Genomic DNA, 27611 nt, shown 5'->3' on the forward strand with positions numbered 1-27611 from the left:
TAGTAAAGAGACTGACAAAGATACTCATATAAACAAAATTACTTTTAATAAAAAGGAATGACTCAAAACAGGTGTGTAGGGGTGGGGGTTGTCCAAGAGCCCAAGGGTAGAACAAAAGAGCCATGGAGAACCACTCTTAGGGAATAGCACTAGATCCTAATAAAGGAACTGAGTACATGTCCCTGCTGGAATTCTGAGTTGTTATAAACCAGCTACTGCGGGTGTCTCTTGTTTTCTCTCCATTTAGAATAGGAGTGTCTATTACAGTTCTGTTCTTGTCACATCACAAGACACCTGCTGTTAAGTGGGGCAGAAAACTTGTTTCTTTACTTCACAGTCTTTTGATCCAAGAGAAGACACTCCTGAGTAGTTTCACTCACACATGGATCTGATTTAGATGAATAACAAGATTCTGGACATCAGGCCTCAAGCCTTAATACAGGAATCAGCAAACTACTGCCTGTGGGCCAAATATTACTAGCTGCCAAATGTGTATACAAGTACAACACAGCCACACCTATTTCTTTTGCACTACAATGGCAGGATTTTGACACACACTTTATACATGATGAAAACATTTACTATCTGGTCCTTTACAGGAAAGTTTAAAGATCCCTGCCTTACAGAGATGAAACTTTATAAGGGTCTTGAGAAGAAATACGCATAATTTGCATGTTGGAGAAAAGCGAATAATCTGGGGCCAGAGAGACAGATTCTGTGTGGTGGATTAAAGGTAGCTGTAAATTCTTTCTCAGTTGTTCCACCCCTGAGAGATGAAGTTTTTTTCCCCCTGGTTTTGAATCTGCCCTGAATCTGTTACTGTTTAACTATTATAAAGCAGAGTAAGTGATGCTGTTACACTTCACAGCCTTAAACCGTAAGAAAAGTGTGGAAGCTTCCACTTTTGCACTTTTGGGGAGCCCTGAACAACCATGTAAGAAGTCTGGCTACCCAGGTAGAGAGACCACATGAAGAGGAGCTATGCTAAGATCATATGAAGAGAGAGAAAAGTCCAGCACCCCAGTGTCTCAATGAAGTCTCCAGATGACTCTAGACTCAGTTGCCAATTACTCTAAGGGTATGGGAACCTCAAACAAGACCAGGAGAACTGCCCATTGAAGACCAGTCAACTTACATAAATGTGAGAGATAATATAATGGCTGTAGTTTAAAGCCACTAAATTTTGGAATAGTTTCTTACACAGCAATGCATAACTGAAACATAAACTTCTAACATTTTATTAAGAAGGAGCATGACTTCATGAAATCCTTGGACCCCCTAATGCATGTCAAAAATAATATAGAAGAAAGCATCTGAGAAGTTCCTGGCTAGCTATAAAAGATTACTTTTCGGAGTTGCTTTATCAACCTCTTCACCTCCAATTCCTTAATCGAATATTATAATCTAATCCTGAATTTGGTAAATCTGACAAACTATGTACTAATGACATTTCCAAGTATTGGCCTAGTTAGTTTCAGAGCCTGCAACATTTCAGTTTAGATAGAGAACTAAGTGTGTTATTGTGGAGATAAAAAATACATTGCCTGCAAGATAATTACACAAAATCAACATTAAACTAACTTTCAATAGTCATTTGATTCCAAACTGAAATTTAGCTAAAAATCAGTAATATCTTTTCAAGTGGCATTTAGGATTTAGCTATCTTAATAAAAACTTACTGAAATCCTTCAGAGAAAACAAAATGTACTTATCCTTATTAGATTTCAAACAAATGTGGGAACTACAAAACATCAAACTATAACAGCTTGGTGATTGAAATACTTTCACATACAACAAGCAAATATATTATGGAACTGAAATTTTTCTTTTTTTCTATAAATCCATGGGACTGTACTATACCTTCACAATATCAGAAGATTTATAACCTCAAAATAAATTACTATATAATACTTTCTAAAACAACATCTATAATAGATTACAAATTAATCTAGAAAAATAATTAATAGTCAGATATACCCTACTCCATCCTCTGGAAAACACATACATCTTTATCTTAATCTCACTAATAACTAAATACAAAAATCTTACCAGAGCTTTCCTATGTTTATAGATGAAATCTTCAGCTGACTTAGCCCATTTGGGGAGAATGACATCATTTACTAGTTCTTTGGAAACTTGTAGACGACCCAAGTTAAATTCTAAGATGTGTAAAATAAATGTATCAAGTCATTTTAGATTTAAATAAATCAAGTAAAACAAATATGAGGGCACATTCCTTAGTAAAATTGAATGCTTTGTTTCCTCTTTAGTTAAGAGTGAAAGGTGAGAATAAAGTTCTCTTCTTGATCTAAATTTACTGAACACGCAAATATAATTATCTACTGGAATGCATTTATCAGTTGATTAAAAAAATGAAAATAAAAGTTTTAAGTTAGTTATTACAAGGTAGATCAGATTAATAATTTTTGTTGTTGTTGTTGAAGAAAATGAGGTAAACTATAGCTGTGACCAAAACCTTAATCTGAACAAAAATTCAATATTAAGTATTCTTCATAAATTAAAAATAATTAACTTATTCCCTCCAATAGTTAATTTATAAAATACGGCTCCTATAACTCTTTGGTTTAACTTAAAACTTAAACTCACTTAATGGAAGAGTTATACTTGTCTATGGAAGAACAATATATTTATATACAACTATTCTAAATAGATACTGACATCATACAGATTTGCTCATAAAGTTAGAACATATTATTTCGATAAAATTGTACCAAAGATGGTGGTTTCTTATTCATACAGTGTAGGAAGGAAAAAGTGTTAACACAAAAGGCCTTCATAAAAGAAACTATCTTAAAATATCAGTGTGTCCCAAAGTAGGAGAGAGGTTTAATGTCATAGAATGATAGGACACACCAGCTCTGTTAACACAATCACTGTATAGCAGATGTTTGTCGCCCACCTGAGAGCCATCCTCCGTATGTGGAAGAACCTTGATTTTATTCAAGTTGTCTATCTCAGCCCTGTAATTCATGCCTGATGCAGGTTACTGATGTAGGGGTTGGTATATGACCCAGCTCTGGGTAATAATAGGAGGTTATAAGAAAGGGTTTTTCACTCTTAAGAAATGACACAAAGAATTAACAGTCCCACTTCTTTCTAAGACACTATTTTATCTGCCTATGATACCTAGAACTGTGTTGGTCATTTGTAACCATGAGAAGAACTAGCCAAGGACAAAGCCAAAACACTTAGAATAGCAAAGTGAAAATACAGAAAGAACTTGGCTTGGATGATATTGTTAAGCTATCTGAATCTACCACATCTCAGAATTTTTATGAGAAAAATATTAAAATTTTCTTGCTTGCATAATTATGAGTTGGTTTTATTAAAATCTGTTTTAGTTAAGTACTATAATACTAATATTGTTTTTTGGCATTCTAACTAATATACTTTGCTTACACCCACCTAGCTCATTTCAAAGAAAGAGGGGATGTATAGTTAGAAATGGAAGCCATTGGGACAGCAGTGCAAGACCGCAACTGGCTCTGGTGAATGTCTGAAATTGTCAAGCTAAGAGTAAATTCTACATGTAAATTTAATCTGCTCATCCCTCCAATCCCATATACTCTGTTTTAGGAGACTCCAGTCCTTTGACTAAGTGTCCAGACTCAGTTAATCGATTCATTTGATTTTTCTGAAAGTGGCCAATTCTAATCACCTTAATGTGAGAATCAGATGGCCTATTTCTAATTGCCTGTCTCAGGGTGCATGACCAAAGGACATGAAGCCCTGATATGCTCTCCCCAACAAGTAATTCTACTGAGCAAGCAAAGGGTCCAATATTAACATTACATGGCAGAGGAGGAAAAATAAGTTGGTAATGGTCCTCTGACATTGTGAATTTCTCTAAAGAACATCAGTAGTAACAATCTTGCCAATTTCTTTATTTGTGCTCTAACTATATCTAAAACTACCTCATAGAAAAACTACTTGGATATTCTTAAAGACTGTATTTAGTTCCATGATTCTCTACTTTAAAAACATGATTTTTCAAATACTGTGGTAACTTAATGTCTATCATTTTTTTTCAATTTGCCTCCTGTCTTTTGCTCGAAATGAGGAGTCAGCAAACTTTTTTAAGTAAAGGGTCAAAGAATAACCATTTTTGGTTTTGTGAGCCCTATGGCCTCTGTTGCAACTACTCAGATCTCTTGTTACAGTGCGAAAGCAGTCAGTCTGTATGTAAATGAATTGGCTGGCTGTGTTCCAACAAAATTTTATTTATAAACACATGAATTTGTCCGAATTTTGCCCATGAACTTGTAGTTTGCTGATCCCTGGTCTAAATTTTCATCTTATCTAATTCAAACACTTTTAACCTACATGGCTGAAATAGAATATGGCCATTTGCTTCTCTAGCGTACACTATTCAGACAAATTCTCTTACCAAATCAAATTTGACTCTATTATCTTAGTTCACTTCAGCACTTCCCTGGAAGATAAGACTAGTACGTGGGCATCGACTAAGCCCTGTCACTAATAGCCAGAATGAACATTAAATAATCTATAGGACATCACAAAAATGTCCTGAAAGATATTTTTCAGGATACTCCATCAGACTTGTAGAGTCAAATTTTTAATCTCCTATTTCTTACGATTTTGATTTTCCAAAAACTCTGGGAAATAGAAGAATTCAGGAATAAGTTCCTTCACATCATTTGGATTGTCCATGAGAGCCTGCCAGGTAGCAGGGATGGAATGGAACTGTCGATCTGCACAATCGAACCTACATGTGGAGGTTGAAAGAGAACAGTAAATATTGAATTAGAGCAATAGAGCGACAAGCATGAAACAAACCTTTAAACTCCTTTCAAGTTTCCTGATGATCAGAGTTTTTCTTAACTTTTTATTTAATGTCTAAAGACACAATTTGATCTCCTTCTTATGATAATCTATCTTTCTTACTCTGTTGTCAGGAATAAATGCTATCATTTTAATCAATAGTGTCATCTTTGTTAAAATAGCTGAAAATCAAATGACAGTGGAGAAAATTTTCAAGTAATTAAATTACACTTGATTTTAGCCAAAAGTCTGAGAGGCAATCAAGTAATTAAATATAAACCTAATCTACCTTTAAAAAACGGCACAATTTTTGCTAAGTAAAATTTATTACAGAAAGTGAATGTTATTTGGATATTTTTAAATCAAAGTTTAAATATCAAAGTATTATAGTAGTAATATATGTGGTTAACAGATCTATAGGAATGCTGCTATTTAATCCTTCTATACATAAATATCTTCATAGATTTGCTAAAAAACAAAGGGTAATTTAGGGAAATAATTCTGTGGCCAAAGGTTTTATATTTTACTTGCATATACTATTATCTTCTTATAACGTTATATTTAAGTTCCATTATGTGCCTCTGGTAGTTGAAAGACGTTCGAGTGGTTATACTGCAATTTTATTATTCTTTCTCTAATCACAAAAGGCATAAACTAATTCTGTTTCATCTCCAATATTGTTTTCCTTGTTTTATTAAGTAATGACTTACTAAGTGAAACTGATGATGAATTTGATTCTTTTGGTGCCTACAAATCTTAGTTTGAGGAGGAGCTAAACTTAGCAGAACACTGAATTTAATTACAGTCAATTGGAGAGAACAGCTTCATTGAGATATAATTAACATACATATAATTTACTCTTTTTTAAGTGGAATATTCAATGGTTTTAGTATATTCATAGTTGTACATTCATCACTACAATTAATTTTAGAACATTTTCATTATTCCAAAAAGAAACTCTGTATCTATTAGCTGGCACTCTTCATTCACCCTACTTGCACCCCCTAATCTACTTTCTGTCTCTATAGATTTGCCTATTTTGGGTATTTCATGTAAATCATACAATATGTGGCCTTAGTATCTGGCTTCTTTAATTTAGCATATTGTTTTCATGGCTCATACATGTTGTAGGATGGATCAAGTTTTCATTCCTTATATTTACTTATGGCCAACTAACATACCATTGTATGAACATACCAATTTTATATATTCTTTCATCAGTAGATGGACATTTGGGTGTTTTCATTTTTTGGCTATATAAATAATGCTGCTATGCATATTTGTGTACAAGTTTTCGTGTGAACATATTTTCAGTTATCTTGTGTCTATATATATATAGGGTAGGAAAGGCAAAATGGTAATGCTAAAGAGTAAAGCAACATAGAAAATGGAGATAATGTGAATAGGTAGAGAGCTACCTAAATGATTCACTGGGGAACTGTGGATTCATGAAGTTCATTTCTTTAGGATCATTATGAAAATGTGTAATGTAGGTAAGTTATAAAACTGACAGGTAATATGATAATATAATGGCATCATAGTCCTGTTTGAGCTATTACTAATAATCTAAGAACCTCTCGTTCTTCCTTCTTTTTATTCCTCTTCATTAAGAAATATTCTTAGGAGGATTACCTAGGCATTGATTAGGGTTAAATCTCTGGTAGTTGTCTTGATCTAAGTCTAAATCAGTTCTATGCCTAAATCCATCATTGGTTCCTAAAACCAGGAAGTACCACAAAGATACACTGGGTAACAGTTAAAAGGAATTCTCCTTAAAAGTTATTTGTGTAAGTCAATTGAGTGACCCATTCTCGAACTAATCTGGCTATTTTTTTCTAGAGGCTATATGAATCAAAACCTAATAGAAGAAAAAAAAAAGAGATATGACCTGGTTATACAGCACATGGCATGAAGGCAACTTGTTTTTAACATTAACATGTAGTCTTAAGAAAACAGTGTATTTCCCCAAAACATACCTTCCACTCTGAAGCTGGATGTGGAGCGTGGTGAATGGTTCTGTACGAATAAGATAGTGCATAACTCCAGCAGAATTTGAATAGTGAGTACCATAGTGGAATTTATCAATAGTACCCATAGGATCCTCAAAATTTTCATATCTAAAAAATAAAACTGAAGTTTTGTAACCACGATAGTAAAATGAGGAGGACATAAGCTTGTATTGCATTATTGAAAACACAGATTTAGAAAGTCCTTTTCAATATGTTTCATTATCTATGTATCTGTATCATCATACCATGTTAATACATGAAAAAAATTATTAATTAATATCTTTTTCTGAACAATAAAATATCAGTAATTCTGAACTCTGGAACGGTTCCGCATTATGCAAAAATACAATGTTTACTGTGGATAAATCAGAAAACACAGAAAATCAAAAAAGAAGAAACTTAAAATCAACTATAATTGCACTTCCCTGAGATAATATTAATATTTTGATAAATACCTGTTAATCCTTAACATATAAATACATACATTTCTATATAAAAGTGCTTCACATAATATATTGTTTACAACTTACTTTTTCATTTAACAATATTCTATTAATGTATTTCAAAATGACTAGTCTCTTTTCAATAGTTATATGGTATTTATAACAGATACGTGTATAACTGTATGACCTTTTAAAACTATTTTTTACGTTTAGATATTTAGGCTGTTTCTATTTTTCTGCTATTGTAATAATATGTGATAATTAGACACTCATTTTGGTCAAGATAAAGAAAAAAAACATATGGATAATTGGTCAAGAACCATGAAAATGAATGCCTAAAAATCTAAAGGTCAAAGATGAAGGAAGGAAAGAATGGAGAGGAAGAAGGTCTAAACCAGATTATTAGCAAAGGGTATACATAGTAATTCTGCAAGCATGATCACTAATGATAGTCATAGGTCTGATTTGAATGGTGACATCTGAATTAGTGGGTATAAAATCTGAATAAGAATGAACAGTGTTTTTGAGGCAGTAAACACGGAAATTTTTAAACCAAAATACTAATCAGTTCATCAACCTGAGGCCAATTTCTTTTCTATAGAAATCATTAATGTTCAGGGGAATAAATAATGTTTCCAGGTCAAAGTCATTTGTAACTATGCAAAAAAATATACTATTGAAATTTAAAACAACTTGTATCTTTGATTATCAATAAGTTGTTTATATGATATGTATTTCCTGTGAGATAGTATTAACTAAAAAACTTTTGTTATTGTCAGAAAAAAATGTATGACTAATGGCAGTGAGGTAATACATAAACAGCAAAACTCCTCTAGTAAATCAAATCGAATATTAAATACAAAAAGTCTTGGGGAAGATTTGCAAATAAAAAGTAAAAAAAAAAAAAAAAAAGAATAATGTACCAGTACTATATAGTCCTAAATATATCTACAACTAAGTTTGTTTGCAAAGCAGTTTTTTGTTCTTATTATTAGAAATCATAACTGACAAGTCATCCACAAATTCACATGGAGGAAAAGGGAAATTAAAATTAGATTCTTTCCAAATTAAAATGACACTTTTAAAATTTCCACACATTTACTGTTCTTTGTTGATATTGTTTGGGTTAGTATTATTAATTTTATTAATAGTATTATAAAATATTATATTAGATATATATTCTTATACATTAGATTAGTACATTATTAAGTCTAAAATACCTGGGGAGAAAAGTCTCAAGAACCTATTATCCTTTAACACACATTTATTACAAGGTGAGAAGAAATTCGAAATAATATCAATTTAAATTTGGCAAAGAAGGGAAATAAACAGACTGTAGTTAAAAATACTTGAAGGACAACTGATATACTTTCAAGAAAACATAATGAAGGAATTATCAAACTCTGATTATCAGAAGTAAATGTGCATTTAAAGACAAACAGTTGGCCACAGATATTGACATAAATTTAGACAAGCAATGGGTATCTTTCGAAATGATAAAAGGCACTTACTTTTCTCGCATGGCTTTGGCATTTTTATCATTAACTACCCCAATTGGTTTGGAAAGATCTCGAAACACAGATGGGTTATTAAAATCCAACTCTTCTGAAGTATAATCTTGTAAAATCCAGGGAAACTAAAAGACACAATTTACAATTTAGACATTTCCTTCCTAAAAAAGCTATTATTCTCATATCTAATATCAAGTGCTTATCCAAAGACAAAAAGAAATAGTCTTTAAAAATATTTTTTCCCTGCTGCGAACGTTTATTCATCTTTATTTCAATAACCAGAAGCATTATGTCCTACTGTGTCACTGGAGTATTTTTAATGAAGCAAAAGAAAAAAGGCTTTTATTTTTTAATTATTCTTCATGTTCATATACATGAAAATTGTATATATTTGAAAATTGCTCGTTAGAAAATATAAAGAAAGGTAAAAAACATTTTATATCTTTAAAAAAATAAATATAACTATCATGCACATGTATTTTTGTGATTATAAAACTGAAAGGTAATTTTGTATTTATGAGAGTTATATAAAACTTACCACAGGATACTGTGCAAGGTCATTATAAGTTCGTCCTGCCACTGTATTTATTTGAATGAGGTAGTCAAAATTTGATATTTCTCTATTTACCCATTTCTGATAGCACAAAAAAAGAACAAAATCAAGATTAATCTATATCTCTTAGAACTCATTAACTATTATTGAGAGTACTAACATAATCTTTCCTTCTATCATCCTTCTGATAAAAGAAATGAGACTTTAAAAAAGTCCTAACAGAAACATAAAATCAATATACTTTTCCTAAATTCATTTCCTTTTAAAAATTGGTCTCTAGAAAGACAAATATATGATTTCATTTAACTGTGGAATCTAAGGAACAAAATAAATGAATACACCAACTGAAAACAGACTCATAGATACAGAGAACAAATTGGTGATAGCTAGATGGAAGGGAGTTGGGGGCTGAGTGAAAAAGATGAAGAGATTAAGAAGTACAAATCAGTGGTTACAAAATAGTCATGGAGAGATGGAGTACAGCATAGAGAATATAGTCAATAATACTGCAATTGTTATGCATACTGCCATGTGGGTACTACAGTAATCAGGGGAGAGAGGGAGGTCAGTGTGTAAATCATATAAATGTCTAACTATTATGGTGGATACCTGAAACTAATAAAAAAAAAAAATTGGTCTCTAGAAGAGGAACAAAAAATTACACATAAAGTTTACACTAGTCTAAAAGGTCTTCATAAGAATTATTTTCTCCAACTAAATATTTTATTGGATACCTTAAAATTTTTTAATTCTAGGACTGTCCAACTTTTAAAATTTTCTGTCATAAATGAAATTGTCACATGCACATATTAAAAAACAGTATCTTAGTGCACTAGAATGATGTACAAATTTTAAACATTACATTATCCTCAGAAAACTACCTCTATAGAACGTAGATAAATTTTGCTATATTAGATACAAAACTTTCTAAAACAAGACATAATCATTATTTTCATTAATCACCTCATTGCACATAGGCTGCTAATTACTCTACACAATGTGGGTATGCCAAAGAATTTTGCTGACAGATTAATATTCAACTTTAAGCTTACTGTGAACCTTAAGCAAAGTACATACTTATGGGAAATGGTGAGAAAATCTATGTATACAGATTTCATACAAAGGTTAATTATAATTGTTCTTGACTGCCGAATTGAGGAATCAGTACTTCAATGAATAAAGGTTATTATACAGAAAACAGAATATATTTGATTAAATAAAGCTTATTCCACAAGCAGTAGGAAAGAACTGCTGATGACTTCTGAACAAGAACAACACTTAAGATTAAGATTAATGTATATGGAAGAGCTGGGGGGAAAGACCTAATTAGGAAATTGCTAATAGTCCTGGAAAGCAAAAATACCCAAAAGACAATGGCCTTTCCTTGTTTTAGCAGTAAAAATTTAAGAGATGATGGGGTACAAGTAAGAAAAAAATACACGAGAGCATCAGTTAGCTTTAGCTGATGGAAGGAATGGTGCTTTTTTAAAAAAAAATTTTTTTCCATGGTGCTCCTTTTGTATTGTCCCATTTTTTTTTTTTTTTACCTCATGCATGGAATTAAGGGGGAAAAAAAACACATTTTAAAAAAGAGAAAATTAGTAAGAAGGAAGAATTCATAAGATATGCTCATAAACTGAATGATATGAGAGCTGGAGGACAGGGTACTACATGTGTGAGGGAAACAAAGATTCAAAGATAATTCAAAAGATCAATCTAAATGGATGAAGAGCAGCTATAATGATAAAAGTAATCAGATAAAGAAAGTTTTACTTTTAGGCAAAAGCCTGATATATAGAATGAACACCAAAAGAGTTACTGTTAAAATTTCCCACCTGTGTCAGTCCTGATGCTTTGAATAACTCCTGTGGAGATCTGGTTCCATAACTATTTGGAGAATGAAGTGACAACAGTCTGCTATACACTTTGTTTCTAACCTATAAAAAACAGCATTTTATAATTTAAAAATTGATCAAGACAAACAAGGATTATGACTTTATAACAGCTTTACTAAGATAATTGCCATACCTTAAAATCTGCCCCTTTAAATATATAATTCAATGGGCTTTTCTGTATATTCAGAGTTCTACAACTGTCAACATTTTCTAACTCTGGAACATTTTCATCATCCCCCCAAAAAACCCTACACTCACTAGCCATCACTCTCCAATTCCCACTCCCTCCCATCCCCTAACAACCACTAATCTACTTTCTCTCTCTATGAATTTGCCTATAATGGACATTTCACATAAATAGAGGATTGTGGTTTTAACTTCTCTATTATGCTAGGTTTAGTAAAGTCAAGACATGTATTTCTTGAGAAAGTTATACTGTATAATGGAATGATTATAAGACATTGACTCAGAAAGCTAATTCAAGTCTAGTGTAAATTTAGTTCTGTCATTTACTAATCACATTGGCAAATTAATTAATTACAGAGTCTTGTTTGTACATTAATCATAACAATCTCTACCCTTATGGTTTTGTGAATTATTCAGTCTATACAAATGTAAAGTAATAAAATTTATCTGTGAACTTCAGTTTCTTCATCTATAAAAAAAGGAACAAAATTTTCCATATCTATTCTCAAAGGTATTATGTGCTTTAAAAACTAGAAAGTTATACAAGTGTACAGTATTCAACAGAAATACGCTTAGTTTAAATACTTGACACAGTTTTCTAAAAAACATACGCTTTGTACTTTCCTATAAAGGAAAATTTATTTTTAATACTAAAAATGTATTCTTTTGTAAAAATAGAAAAATGTTCTTAAAACATCTGAATGAAATTGCATACAAGTAAACCTCGATCCTGCAAATGAACAGAAACTTATTGAGAGCTAAGCAAGGTGGAGAGATGTTAGACTGTGAAGCAAGTGTGACCCAAAGTGAAAGAGGGAAAGAAAGAGGGGGGCGAGTAATGTGCCAAAGGTTACATAGCTAGGGGTGGAGATGATACTTGTACCCAGGAAACCTGGCTTCAGCAGTAATCTATTAACCACTTACGTTATTTAAGAATTTACTCCAGAAGAAATACATGCCCCAATATTGTTGAATTGAACCCAACTAATTTCATAAATCCTGTCATATCGTATATACTGCATATTATTTGGATACTGTGAGGTACCTACTGGATGATGCTCAATATTCTACAATCTAGCCATATATAAAAACTGAAAACAAGCACTCTCTAAACATTCGAACATAAATTTCAACAGAAATTCATATACTGCTTAGCCTCCAAAGTATAAACTTTCTCCTGCAACTTTTTGACTTGAAAAAGTCCAAAGTTTAATTACAGTTCACTAACTGATAAATTATTTCAAGCTAATAGTCTGGGGCTGTCATTTGAAAGGTAGCATCTTACATACCTCTTTCTTGAAATTGAGAAAGTAGTTGGATTGGTCAACATGAAAAATCTCAAGGGCTGACCTCCTTAAGTTGTAACGTCGTAGGTGAATCTCTCGAACTTGAGAATGAGGCCACTTGAAATCAAAGCCTACTCCTTAAAACAGAAGAAATCTTGTGACTAAGGAATCAAACAAAGTTATTCGTGCTATGTAGAAAATATCTCCTAGTTATTGACAAAAATAGCACTCAGGGAAAAGCAATTCGATTTCTGTATAGCAAAAATCATTTCTTAAATTGACTGGATGCTTACATCACTTCTCTTAGATCTATTTTAAAACTCTACAACTATTCTAATTCCTTCCCATTACAATAGAGAATAATTTTGAATATTATACCTTAGAAACATTTTTCCTTTTCTCTTTATGTTGACATCTTAGATTTAAATATCCTTTTATTTTCAGATAAAGGATTGGGTGAGAAGTCAACAGAAATAAGTATACATATAAATAAAATTAAGATTATATTTTATGACTTACGTTTATAGTAATTCCCTTTAGCAAAACCTTTTTTTAAAAAATAATAAAACGAAAGCATTTCCTTTAATACACTGTTGGATAATAAATTTAATCCCAGACTAACTTTCCATTTCTCCTTTAACATGATAGATTATAATACCGCAGTCCCATCTTATTGCTTTTTACTGATTGATTGATAAACTAGATACTTAACTATTAAACAACAGAAATTATTCCCCCAGAACTCCTCACCATCTTCTTTTTCAATGCTGCCGTCATAGAAGTAAATGTGTTGAGTAGTGATTTCTAATCTGCCAGGAATTATGTCAATTATTGTAATGAGTTCACAGTCTTCTGACAACACCAATTTTTCTTTTTGATCCTGATCTTTCTTCTCATCACTGTAAAAACAAAAACCAACTAAACAAAAAATTCAACAATATATTTTGTGTAAACAGAAAAGAATACCATATTCAAATACAAATCTCATGTCTGTAAAATTAGCATCCAATGGAGTATTTGAATTATTTACAAAAAAAATTCCGCTGTGCATTAAATTACTTAATACAGTTCAAATATTGTTATTACCCAATAACTCAGTTTCATAAAATGTTTTACGTTTTAATTGTATATGATCCATTAAAGTAAAATATAGTAAAACACAGTAAATACTACGGAAAGGTTATTAATTCAAACATGCAGTAATACTGGTAATGCCAATTTAGTTATATTTGAGAGACATGAATTGACCCAGGAAATATAAGAATTTGTGAATAAAGAACTGCACCATTAGTGGTTTCAAAAATAATTATTAAAAGTACCTATTATGATTAATTCTTAAATTGTAAAATGAGATTTTTCAAAAGCAACTCAAACTAGAGTATCATCATCATAGCAGCCCCTCACTATGAACTAAAGATAATACTAAGCGCTTGTAATCCCATACCTTACTTAAAGTGAAGTCATCTTGTACTGGATGACTGATACAATTTATATTTGCTGAATGTAATAACTGGGAAGGGACAGTCTTCTGGTGGCCCAGGTGAATTTTTAACTGCCAAGTACAGAAATGGGGACTCCTGCCACTCACAGAATATTAAAGAAGATCCTTCAAGCTAGCTGTTCTCTCGTCCTAGCTATTTCACATCAGTCTCGTTTCCAGGATAGCAATAACTAAGTCTAATTTTGTTTCCAAGGGATTTCCATGAGGAAACTTTACATGTATGCCCAACCTATCTGATAATATTGCAACCCTGAATTTAAAGCTAAGTTTTACAAATAATTTAAAAAATAAGAATGTTTTCTCAAACAGTGAAATTCCAGTGTTTATTATAATGAAATGGAGAAGTAAGGGACCTAAGAATGTAAGTAGTCTGAATGTTATTTATAGTCTCTGAAAAAAAGTGTTTTGGCTTCTCAATTTAAAATGATTGAGACTGATGGCCATTGAATTCAGTCGTTATTAAAAAAAAAAAATCCTAATAAAAGGCTAATGTACTAAAGATAGCTCCCTAAATAATTACCCTAACCAAGTTTCCTGAAAATAATTAAAGAAATTTTTTAAAATTATTAAAATTATATGAATAAAAAAAGTCTGCTTATGCCAATAAAGGACTATTAAAACTGATCAATTTTTAATATTAAAATAAATTACAAAGAAATATTTCCTACATTTAGTTTATAACCTAAACTAAATAAAGTTCAAAAATTATATATTTAGGACTTAGCTACTCACTCTTGGCTGAATGTGAGGCTTCACAAATATAGAAAATAAATTCAGGGCAGATGTGTAAATCACCAAATTTGAATGCATTCCCTAAGCAACAAACAGATCCATGGGCAAAGAGTGGCAGTCTTACTGGATCAAGAAGTTTAAACTCAAACACAAACTAATCCTGGCTGACCACCAAGCTCTACTTACCCAGGGGCAAACCCTAGTAGGTCAGGCTTTAAAAACAAAGTAAAACAAAAATCCAAATGAGTACAGACATCACTGGCAACACACTGCAGGTAGAACAGATTCTATAGAACTAGTCTAGGCAAGTCACGAAACTAACAAAAAATGTATATATATAATGACAACCACAATTGAGAGAGGGGATCAGAAACTAGTGCGGCTATGATTTGTTACCTAAAATGCACAGTTTTCAAAAAAAAAAAAATTTGTGACATACAAAGAAACAATAGGTCATAAATACAAAAGCAGTAAAAAGAAACTGTGTCTGGGGGACTGCAGATGTTCAACTTAGCAGATCAAGACCTCAAAGTAGCTATCACAAATACATTAAAAGAACTAATGGTAACTATGTTTAAAGAACTAAAAGTGTATTATGGTAATACATTCTAGTCAAACAGAGATTATCAAAAAAGACAGAAATTTTATGTATTTTTTAGAAAAGGGACCAAATAGAAAATTCTGGAATCAAAAAGTACAATAATTAAATGAAAAATTCACCAGAAGAACTCAACAGCATATCTGAACTTGCAGAAGCAGGGCTCTTGAAGACAGATCAAAAGAAATTATCCAATCTGAAGAAAACAAAGAAAAAAGAATCAAGCGCAATGAAAGAGCCTCAAGCAAAACAACATATGTGCAAAGGGAGTCCCAGAAGGACAGGACAAAGAAAATGGGCCGAAAATATATTTGAAATATGAAATATGAAAAATATGAAAAAAATTGACATCTAGGAAGTTCAATGAACCTCAATCAAGTAGGGTTAAAAGATATCTATACATAAACATAAATCCAAGGTGTTGAAAGCCATGGACAAAAAAGAATAACCTAAACACAGAATACAGGACATCAAGGTAAGATTTATAGCACACTTCTCATCAGAAAGAGTGGAACCAAGAAGGTAGTGGGATGACATATTCAAAATGCTAAAAGGAAAGAACTGTCAAACAAGAATTCTATATCCAGAAAAACTATCCTTCAAAAAAAGAAAGCAATTATGCTGAGACAACTAGAAAACCACATGCAAAAGAATGAATATAAACCCCTACATTATGCCATATACGGAAATTAACACGAAATAAAGACTTAAATGTAAGAGATAAAATATAAAACTATAAGAGAAAAATAAACAGGACTTCATCAAAATTTAACAAAGGATAGCAACAACAAAGTGAAAAAAATCTATTCAATAGGAGCAAAAGTTTTCAAATCATATATCTGATAAGAGATTTGTATCTGGAATATATAAAGCCTTACAATTCAATAACTAAAAGACAATTCGATTAAGAAATGGGCAAATGATTTGCATAAAGATTTCTCTCAAAAATACATATAAATGGCCCACAAACACATGAAAAGCTGCTCAGCTCCTTAGTCATTAGGGAAATGCAAAGTAAAATCATGAGATACCACAATGACTCTTCTAAGATGGCATAAATTGAAAAAAAAACAACAACAACAGAGAATAACAAAAGTTGGGGTGAATGTGGAGAAATTAGAACCCTTACACATCGCTTGGAGAAATGTAAAATGGAATAGTTATTGTGAAAACAGTTTCACAATCCTAAAAATGTTATTCAAAGAATTACCATATGATCAGCCAGTCCACTTCTAGGTATATACCCAAGATAACTGAAAACATATATTGACACAAAACTTTGTAACATGAATATTGAAGGCAGTATTATGCACAATAGACAAAAAGTAGAAACAACTTTAATGTCCATCAACTGACAAATGGATAAACAAAGGTGGTATATCTAACAATGAAACATTATTTATTCATAAAAAGGAATGAAGTACTGTTTCATGCTACTACATGGATGAACCTCAGAAACATTATGCTGAATGAAATAAACCAGACACAAAAGGCCACATATTTGTAAGAAATACATAAAATGATGAAAATAGGTAAATGCATAGAGAGAGAAAGCCAATTAGTGGCTGCCAAGGAATGTGGGGAGGGGAAAATTGGGACTGACTACTAAGAGGTACAAGATTTCCTTTTGGGGGGATGGGAATGCTCTGGAACAAGATAGTGGTGATGTTATATATTCATTGTGAATATACTGAAAACTATTAAATTTTACACTTTAAAACAGTAAATTTTGTTATGTGAATCTCAATGTCCAAAAAATGTATCTTATTAATTTTTTAAAAAGTAGACAAAAATGAAGGTAAAATAAAGATCTCCACAGATAAGAGATTTTGTGACTATCAGATCTTCCTTGCAAGAAATTGTAAAAGAAGTCCGTTAGGCTAAAAGGAAATGACACCAGATAATAATTTGAATATACACAAAGAAATAAAGTATATAAATATGGCAATTATGTGGCAAATATAAAAGAAATTATAGTTATATGGTTTTCTCTTAACTGATTTTAAGGCCAGTTCATAAAATAGTAACTATAAAACTGTATCGTTGGGCTTAAAATATATAAAGGTCTAATATTTATGATAATAACATAAAGGAGAGATAAGAAAATGAAAATATATTTACTTAGGGAAAGTTTTAAACTAAAATTAAAAATTTTAACATATATCTAAGGCTCTTCCTTAGTAATCTGTATCTTTCAAGGAATTTGTTCATTCCATTTAGGTTCTAAAATTTACTGGCATAAAGTCATTAGTATTTCTTTTTAATCATTTTAATACTTATAGCATTATCTCTACCTTCATTCTCAATACTGGTAATTTTTGTTTTTCTTTCTTAACCAGTCTGCCTAAAGCTTTACTGTTTTGTTATCTATTTTTTATCAAACAGCTTTAGATTTTTTAGATCTTTTCATTTTTTGGTTTTCTCTTTCATGAATTTCTGCTTTTCTTTATAATTTCTTTCTCATGCTTAAGAGTTTATACTTCATGCTATTTAAACAGATTTAGCTACATACCATAAATTTGATGTTATGTTTTCGCAATCATTCAACTCAAATACTTTCTAATTTCAAGGTCTAGCTCCAAGTTATCACAGTTCTAAGAAACCTCCCTCAATAAATTCAGTTAACACTGGCAGACTCCTAACAGCTAATACAGCATTAACTGTTAGATCCTGGAAATGTATAGTATTAAAATTTCAAGCAAGTATCTTCCATAATGTCACAATCCTATTTCTCAGAACAAAATAATTTTAAATTCTTTCAAATACATATACATACATATTTACTCTGGCTGTTATTTCCTCTTCAGGAAGATCTAATTTATCTTCCTCCATATCGCTAACTTTTACTTGTTTCACTACTTCCAAAAGCAATGAGTCACTGGAAGGCTGTGAGTGTTGGACACCTGTTTAATATTTAAACACAAAATATTTATTAAGCACATAGTAAAAAAAGTCATATTATAACTCTTCTGTAAGTTATGACTATTAATTATAAAATAATAATGTATATTACAAGTAAAGAAGATACTAGCTCTCTTGATGAATTTTATAGTATCAATTGTATTGGCCAATATATTAAGGCAACTTTAAAAAGTAAGATTTAAAAACTGGTACCCATTCATCTATAACTTGGTTATTGAATAAAAGGTATACAGGTTGCTATGGTAACTACAATTTAGTATATACATGACTTGCCAATGACTCTAAATGATCAATATTTGGGGGTATTTCACAGACCTCTCTTCAAAAAGAGAGAAATATCAAGTCAGATGGTTAGTAAAGAATGGCTTCCTAAAGAATTATAGAAACTCTTTAAAATAGGTTTTGAAATACAGCTAGCCTATTTATTTTTAAGCACTTTTTTCCCTAGAAAAAGGCATTGGCCCATCTAAGATACTATGTATCTAGAGTCTGTAAGAACACATCATAAAAGAAAAGCCTAAAGAGTTGCTAAAATTTCTAAATATAAAACTTTAGATTCAGCCTTGGTAAGCAAAAGGCCAAGGGAAAAGGATCATTGTTTCATTGTGCCGTAATGGATATAAGGAACAACACATTTCACATGAACAATAGCATAACTTCATGGTTTTAAATTGTTTTTGTTTGAAAAATTATTATCAATTGAAATAGAAAGTCATATTAGGCCAAAGGTAACAGCATTTAACAAATACAACCAACTGTTTAAATATCAATTCTAAAATGTCACCATTCTTTCATGAGTAAATAATTTTTAAACAACTAATAAAAACAGTTAAATGACCCCAACAACACCCTTGCTTTCTTCAACAAATAATAGCCATTAGAACTCACCTAGATTATCTCTCAGGGCGCTAGCTTCACTGTGGGTTTTGAAGTTATAATTAGGCACCAATTTAAGTCTCATGCGGGAATAATTTTCTACATTAGCTAGTTTCCAATGAATTGGATTTTGTTTCCTACGAACATTCATAAATAAAAAAGGAAAATTATTTAGCTTAAAGTTACAAAGATTAAAACAGAGTAAGAAAGTATCAGGTATTTAACATCTGGTTAACTTCATTTTATAAAAACATTCACATTCATTATCTCATTTGACCCAAACAACCCTGAGAGAAAACCAATGTTGAGTATGGGTACCTATAGTTTATACATGAGGTATCTAAGACAGACTAAATTATTTGCCCAAGGTGCCATGTGATTTACAGGTAGTAGAAATACGATTTGAACATAAATCTTCAGATTTATAGCTTATTTTTTACTCTTTCGTTGTTAATATGGAAGTTCTTAACCAGCTATACAAATTTATTCCAAATATAGTTTTCAATATAAAGTAATCACTTATCTACAAATAAAGATAATTGTGAATAGATCAAAGATCTAAATGTAAGAATTAAAATTCTTAGAAGAAAATATGGGGTAAATCTTCATGACCTTAGATTTAGGAATAGTTTCTTAGGTATGACATCAAAAACATAAGCAACAAAGGAAAGAAACATAAACTGGACTTCGAAATTTAAAACTTTTGTGCACCAAAGGCCACCATCAAGAAAGTCAAAAGACAACCTACATATTTACAAATAATATATCTAATAAGGGTCTATTATTGAGAATATAAAAACTCTTACAACTCAGCCATATAAAGTTAAACAATCCAGTTTAAAAATAGGCACAGGGCTTAAATAGATATTTTTCCAAAAGAAATACACAACTGGCCAACAAGTACATAAAAAGATGGTTGATGTCATTAGGAAAATGTATCAAAATCATAAGATACCACTTCACAACCACTAGGATGGTCATAATAAAAAAAAAATGGAAAATGACAAGTATTGGTAAGGTAGTGGAGACTGAAACCCTCAAATATTGCTTATGGGAATGTAAAATGATGTAGCTACTATAAAAAAACAGTTCAGCAATTCCTCAATAAATTAAACACAGAATGATTATACGAGCCAGCAATTCTGTTCATAGGTATAAACCTAAGACAATTGGAAATAGGTGTTGACACAAATACTTGTTCACAAATGTGCATAGCAGTACTATTCGCAACAGCCACAAGAAAAACAATCCAAATGGTCTTTACCTGATAGACAAAATGTGGTATAACCATATAATGGAATATTATCCAGCAATAAAAGGAAAGGAGTATTGATATATGCTACAACATAATAAATATAATAATTCACTTATGCTATGTGAAAGAAGCCAGACACAAAAGACCATATATTATATGATTCCATTTATATGAAATATCCAGAAAAGGCAAATCCAGAGAGTCAGAAAGCAGACTGGTGGTTGCCAGGGACTGGGGAAAGGGATAACAGGCAGTGACCACTTAATGAGTCCAGAGTTTCTTTTTGATGTGATGAAAGTATTGTTAAGCTGTATAGTGGTGGTGATTACATAACATTATAAATGTACTTAATGCCACTCAACTGTACATTTTTAAATGGTTAAAATTTTATATTATGTGTATTTTACCACAATAAAAAAGGACTGTAAAAAAATCTAACATAACACAATATAACATTATTCAGCAAAACAGTGCCAGAATCAAATAAAAAACTGTAAAATATTCAAACATAAAGCATCACTAACCCTAGTTCAAAGAGGCAGTAAGACAGAAGGAAACTGAATCAAAACAAGTTCTATATCACAGGATAAAAAGAAAGGAAAAAAATCCATAGCGATAAACACATATACACAAAACTCTAAAAATACCAGACCTATAATTTATCAAATATAAATTAATTAAAAGCAATTTTTTGTAAAAATTTTTTGTTTGTTTTTGAGGAGGGATAAAGAGATAAGTCTCTGTTCTTAACGAGCAGAGTTTGGGAGACAGATATATAAACTACACCATAATTTAGAGATAAAAAACCAATTCAGGTATATGTCTTGATTATCATTATGGTTATGAATATCCCAATTTGAAGGTAAGATAACTAAGGTTGAGAATGGCTACCTTCCTAAAGTCATGTAGTTTATGAATGTCAGAGTTGGGACTTGAACCCAGGGCCTCTGACTTCAGTACCCATTTGCTCTAACACTGATGTCTTACTTTTCTTGATCTTCTTTCTCAGTAACAAAAACTCAACTCCAGATCTTTGGTATGCTTTGATTTCTGCTTCCAGACTGATGCTACTATGGAGTTCTTGCTTATTGCCCTTGTCTTTTGCCACTGGGCTCCACCTTACTAGCAAAACTTATTACATGCTGCTGGCATATGAATTGCATGGTTCTTCATTCTGAATCCACACAGCCAATTAGTATGCTTCCTATGGCAGCTGGGACCTTCTCTTTCTTATGCTAAGATCTCAGATGCAGGCCACATTATGGTTTCTTCTTCAGCACCAGGTCCAGGGGACAGCTCCAATAACGTCTGTACTGGCAACTACCACTCACTGTTTCATCTGAAATAATTCTTTCTGGTACCACAGTATAATGATCAATTCTACATTTTTGGTTTCAAGTAAACAAAACTCAAATTAATTATAAGTACACAAGATATATGTTAGCATTCATAACTTGCAACTCCAGGAGAGCATTTGATCTGGTTGGATCCAGAGGCTTAATTAAATAATGCCACCAGAAATCATTCTGCCACATGATGGGTGAGATGGCTACCCACAGCCTGAGACTCACGTTCTGTTAGCTTGGTGATCCCCAAAGACACAATTTTCTCTGATAGCACCAGTAATAAAGTACCAGGGAAGAGTGACTGCCTGACATTTGAATCTGTGATACTTTTGTGGTGAGGTGGGTGGGAGGGATTGTATTAGAGTGGGTTCCTCACAAAAAAGAAGGGCTTTAGTACCAGAAGGAGAAGGATGTGGTGCTAGAAATGTAAAAATAACAAGAGTTCCTATAGCTAGCATCCTCAAGAGAACTCTCACAACTGACAAATAACCTGAGGCCTGTTGTGGTATAAAACCATCATTCCCCTTAGTAGTGCCTGAACTTAGTTTTCCAGAAGAGTCAATGGAAGTCTCAGATTATACTTCACCTACGTCCTCACTGTCCCTTTTCTAATAAATAGGTCTCAGGGACACATATACAAACTGAGTCCAGGAAGAGCCTTGGGGTGCCTGACATGCCCCAGGACTGCAATGCAAATAAAATCTTAGCATTAAGTCCAGGTTACATTCATAACCCTATCTCTATGATGCCTATAGTGCAGCCTATTTTATAATGGCTTTACCGAACATGTAGCAAATGAATATTTTAAAGAAAAAAACCTGAATGTGATAAAACGGGCACTTTTTTAATTTTTGTAAACAAATGAGAACCTGTCATTCACTTCATCCATCTGTAGGAAATTCCTTTGAAATTCCTGTGCAAGACATTAGGTTTTCTTTATTTTTTTATTTTTGTCCCACCACCATTTTTTTATTCCCATCTCCAACACCCCCTTTGGCAACCTTCGACTTCTTTATATCTATGTCTATTTCTATTTTGTTTTCTTTATTCATTTGTTCTATTTCTTAGGATTCCCTATATAAGTGAAATCATAGTTATTTGTTTTTCTCTGACTTAATTCACTTAGCATAATACCCTCTAGGTCCGTTCATGTTGTTACAAATGGCAAGATTTCATTTTTTTAAATTACTAAATAATATTCCATTATGCATGTGTGTGAGTGCACGTGTGTGTATGTGTGTATATGTGTGTATACACACACATCTTCTTTATCCATTTATCTATTGATGGACATTTAAGTGGCTTCCATATCCTGGCTATTATTAGTAGTGCTACAATGAACATAGAGGTGCATATACATTTTTGAATTAATGATTTTTTCTTTGGATAAATGTCCAAAAGTAGAATTACTGGATTTATGGCAAGCTCTATTTTTAATTTGTGAGGAATTTCCATACTGTTTTCCATAGTGGCTGCACTAATTTATAATACTACCAAGAGTGTATGAAGGTTCCTTTTTCTCCACATCCTTACCAGCACTTATTTGTTGATTTATTGATGATGCCCATTCTGTCAAGTGTGTGGTGATATCTCATTTTAATTTTAATTGGCATTCTCATGATGATTAGTGGTGATATTGAGCATCTTTTCACATATCTGTTGGCCATATGTATGTCCTCTTTGGAGAAATGTCTATTCAGGTCCTCCGCCCATTTTTTAATTGAATTTTTCTTTTTACGGTGTTAAGTTGTATGAGTCATTTATAGATTTTATTTTATATTTTAACTATTACACATTTAAAACCATATATAGACTTAATGCAATCCCTATTAAATACTGATGGTGTTCTCAGAATTAGAACAAATCCTAAAATTTACATGAAACCACAAAAGACCCCAAGTACCCAAAGAGATTTTGAGAAAGAACAAAGTAGGAAGTACCACTCTTCCTGGTATCAAACTATACTACAAAACTACAATTATCAAAACAGCAAGATACTGGCATAAAAACAAATATATACATCATTGGAATAGAACAGACACTCCAGAAATAAATCTTTACATATATGGTCAATTAATTTACAATAAGGGAGGTAAGGATATACAATGGGGTAAAGACAGCCTCTTCAATAAGTAATGTTAGGAGAAAAATGCAATCAAATGAAACTGGACAACTTTCTTACACCATACACAAAAATAAACTCGAAATGAATTAAAGACTTAAATGTAAGACTCAAAACCATAAAACTCCTAGAAAAAAACATAGGCTGAAAACTCTTTGACATCAGTGTTAGCAATATCTTTCAGGATGTCTCCTCAGGCAAGGGGACAAAAGCAATACAGGACTACACCAATCCAAAAAGTGTTCGCACAGCAAAGGAAACCATTAACGGAAGACAACCTACTGAATGGGAGAAGATATTCACAAATGAAACATCCAATAAGAGATTAATATCCAAGATATATAAGGAACTTAGACACTAGTTTCACTTGGATTCCAAAATTCATACACTTTTTAACATTCATTTTGCAGCCAAATGAGTATGGGCCAAGTGATCACAATCTCTGCCGGCACTTTCTTTCCTCCATTGTTTGTTTTCCAAAGGTCATCACTGGTAATAGTTTAATGGGTTTCTTTGTCTTAATCCCTGCATTTTACATACCTTAATGATATCCCAGAGAATATTTTAAATCTTAAATTCTAAAAATTTAATATGATTGCATTAGAATTTTTGTATGTCTTTAAAAACTGTAAACCTAATTCTAATGGATGCATAACATTCCAAAGAAAGGATGTATACCTTCATGATTCACTTCACATATATTTATATTCTTCACCCATTTCTTCCACTACTCCTTCTTTTATATACTGAATGTTTTGTTTGTTTTTTTTTTTAACTGGATTGGAGAGGTCATTGGCTTAAAAAGTTCTAGGCCAAAGTTCTAAAGATAAGACACTTAATAAATAAAATACTTCTACCTTTCAGCCCAAGGTCCCCTTTCACATGTAAGATAGAGCTGTATTGCCTTCCAGCGTCTCAGAGTGGCTAACTGTTGACTGCTAAGTTGTTTAAGCATATTATTATATCTCAAGTTCTCTTGGCGTGCTTTTCGATTAAATGGCTCCACAAAAAATTCCTGAAAGAAACAGCAATAAAAAGTACCAATGAATCACATATTCTTATTGCATTTGCTACAACCTATAAAACAACAGTGACTGGAAGTGACGAGAAGAAATACCTGTCCAGTTCTCTATTTTGAAGGAAAGCATTCAGTTTTTCACCTTTTTATATGAACTTGGCTACAGGATTTTTGCAGAAATATAGGTAGTTCTCTTCTATACCTAGATGCTGAGAACTTTGATCATAAATAAATGATGAATTTTGTCAAAATTTTTTTTGCATCTATTTTTCTCGATAAGTCTGTTAATGTGGTCCGTTATGTTGATTATCAAATATAGAACCAGCCTTGCATTTCCAACATAAACTCTACCTGGTTGTGATTTTATATTTATACATATAAATTTATAAATACATAAAATATATTATACATTTTATATTTATATGTTCATAAATATATAAAATATATAACATATTTTATATATCACAACCAGGTAGAGTTTATGTTATATATTTTATATATTTATAATTATAAAATCTATTTATTATATAAATATAATATACAAATATTTATATGTAAATATACATTATAGATAATATATAAATATATAATATATAAACATATAGATTTATATATTTAAATATATAAAATTTTTCTAATCATACACACAGACACACAGACACACTACTGGATTTGATTTCTACCTATGAGCCTCAGAGATATTAGTCTATAGTTTTCTTGTACTATTTTTGTATGGTTTCAATATAAGGGGAATACTGCCCTCATATAATGAGTTAGGAAGTGATCTCACTTTTTTATTTAAGAGATTGTGAGAAATTGGTGTAAATTCTCCATTAAATGTTTAGTAAAATTTTCTAGTGAAACAGCCTGGCCTAGAGTTTTCCCTTCTGCAAAGGTTTTACCTATAAACTCAGTTTCTTTAATAGAGGACTATCCTGGTTATCTATTTACTATTGAATTAGTATTTGTCAAGAAATAGTTCCACTGCATTTATAGCATCTTATTTATGTGTATAGGTTAGTTTGTAGTTTTTGTTTACTATCACATTGATGTCTGTGGAGTCAGCGTGATACTGTCCCTTTCATTTCTAACATTAGTAATTTTTAACTATTCTTTTTTTTGCCTTGTCAATCTGGCTAGAAATTTTATTAATATTTTTAAGAACTAGATTTGAGTTACATTGAGTTTATTGTTTTACTACTTTGAATTTCATTGATATCTGCTCTTTATTGGTTTCTTATTTAAAAACTAATTTGGATTAGATTCTTTTTTCTAGTTTCTTAAGGTAGAAGCTTAAATTATTAATTTGAGGCCTTTTTTCTTTTCTAATATAAATATTTCATGCTATAAACTTCCCTCTGACCACTGATTTACACCCAGACTCCTCAGAGAGATCCACTACCAGCTTAATAGACTACTAACATAATCGCTATGTACAGAAAATATTGATATTAAATTTTTAATTGCTACTATTGTTTTTCTTCCAATTCTGAAATAATTTTCAAACAGTAGTAAATACTTTTTGTTTTCAAAGTTCAGACTTGTTATTATTCTCATTTGAATACTAAATGCTTGAAATCAACATTAAAAACTGGATACTTAAAGTATTTAAAACTTTGTACCTGAAACTTGAGCTTGCTTTCTCCTCCTTCCCGGTCTCTTTTATGCATATTCACCATCAAGGCTTCATAACAATCCTTCCAATATATTGCCATGTTCTCATGACCATCATAAAATGTATGAGTTTCATACTGCTTCATATAAGGTACAATCTTAAAAATATATATATATATACAAAATTTAATATATACTTCTATAAAAATAATTTAGTAGAAAAACTTCAAAAAAAGATAAAACTTACATATTTTTCAATGTAAACTTGCCATTCATTTGAACTGCAATATTCTTGAAAATCTTCAAAAAATGAGGAGCTACCATTGGTAAAAGGTAAAGAAGGCAGGTGTAAGTTCATGAAGAGAAGCTCATAAATTTTGGAAACGAGGGTACGGATAAGGGGAATCAGAAATGAGTAGATTTCTGTCTGGTCTTTGATTGATTGACTTAGAACATGTTCCAGCTTCCCTAAAATGTAACATGCTTCATCCTGATTTTCAATCACTTTGGTCTGAAGGAGGGTGTTTAGTTTAGCTGATGCCATTGCACAAACCTAGAGGAAAATAGATGAGAAAGAGCAGAATAAAGCGGACATATAGAGACAGCAAAAGTTCTTTGGCTCTTCTGATTTTAAAAAAAATAAATAAATTATAAAAGTTACACGTGTTTAATGTGGAACATACAGAAAAGTTGTGGTGGATAACTACGTCCATTCTACTCCTTCTTATAATCTGCAAGGATGGAGAATGATTCCATTTTTAGTTCCAACAACAGTTCCTAAAGGTTATAAGGCAGAGTAGAGTATCCAATGCCTTGCCACAGTGACTGGTTCAGGTTATGAATCTTTTAGTCAATCCGTGTCATTGCCTCTGTTGCAGGGATTTATTCAGGGGTAGACTTACCAGTGCAAGATCAGAACCTTTACATAATTGTTAAGAATA

The 27611-nt window shown here is 31.6% G+C and overlaps 1 protein-coding gene across 6 annotated transcripts in view; it reads right to left on the minus strand.

The window, feature by feature from the left end:
* NBEAL1 (neurobeachin like 1) overlaps positions 1-27611 on the minus strand; it is a 121639-nt gene that overhangs the window by 25104 nt on the left and 68924 nt on the right. For 5 of the 6 annotated variants that reach the window (XM_036236213.1, XM_016161914.2, XM_036236214.1 and 2 more), the window contains 13 exons: positions 26918-27223; positions 26679-26828; positions 24896-25053; positions 19328-19452; positions 18294-18420; positions 13437-13585; positions 12690-12823; positions 11155-11256; positions 9305-9400; positions 8767-8891; positions 6780-6920; positions 4617-4747; positions 2050-2159 (listed from right to left, as the gene is read on the minus strand). In XM_036236213.1, the coding sequence (XP_036092106.1) occupies positions 2050-2159; positions 4617-4747; positions 6780-6920; positions 8767-8891; positions 9305-9400; positions 11155-11256; positions 12690-12823; positions 13437-13585; positions 18294-18420; positions 19328-19452; positions 24896-25053; positions 26679-26828; positions 26918-27223 (1854 nt within the window). The remainder of the gene's footprint in view (positions 1-2049; positions 2160-4616; positions 4748-6779; positions 6921-8766; positions 8892-9304; positions 9401-11154; positions 11257-12689; positions 12824-13436; positions 13586-18293; positions 18421-19327; positions 19453-24895; positions 25054-26678; positions 26829-26917; positions 27224-27611) is intronic. The other variant, XM_036236216.1, reaches the window with a different exon arrangement.

The sequence above is a fragment of the Rousettus aegyptiacus genome, unplaced genomic scaffold, assembly GCF_014176215.1.
Source record: "Rousettus aegyptiacus isolate mRouAeg1 unplaced genomic scaffold, mRouAeg1.p scaffold_m13_p_2, whole genome shotgun sequence".
Lineage (NCBI taxonomy): Eukaryota > Metazoa > Chordata > Mammalia > Chiroptera > Pteropodidae > Rousettus > Rousettus aegyptiacus.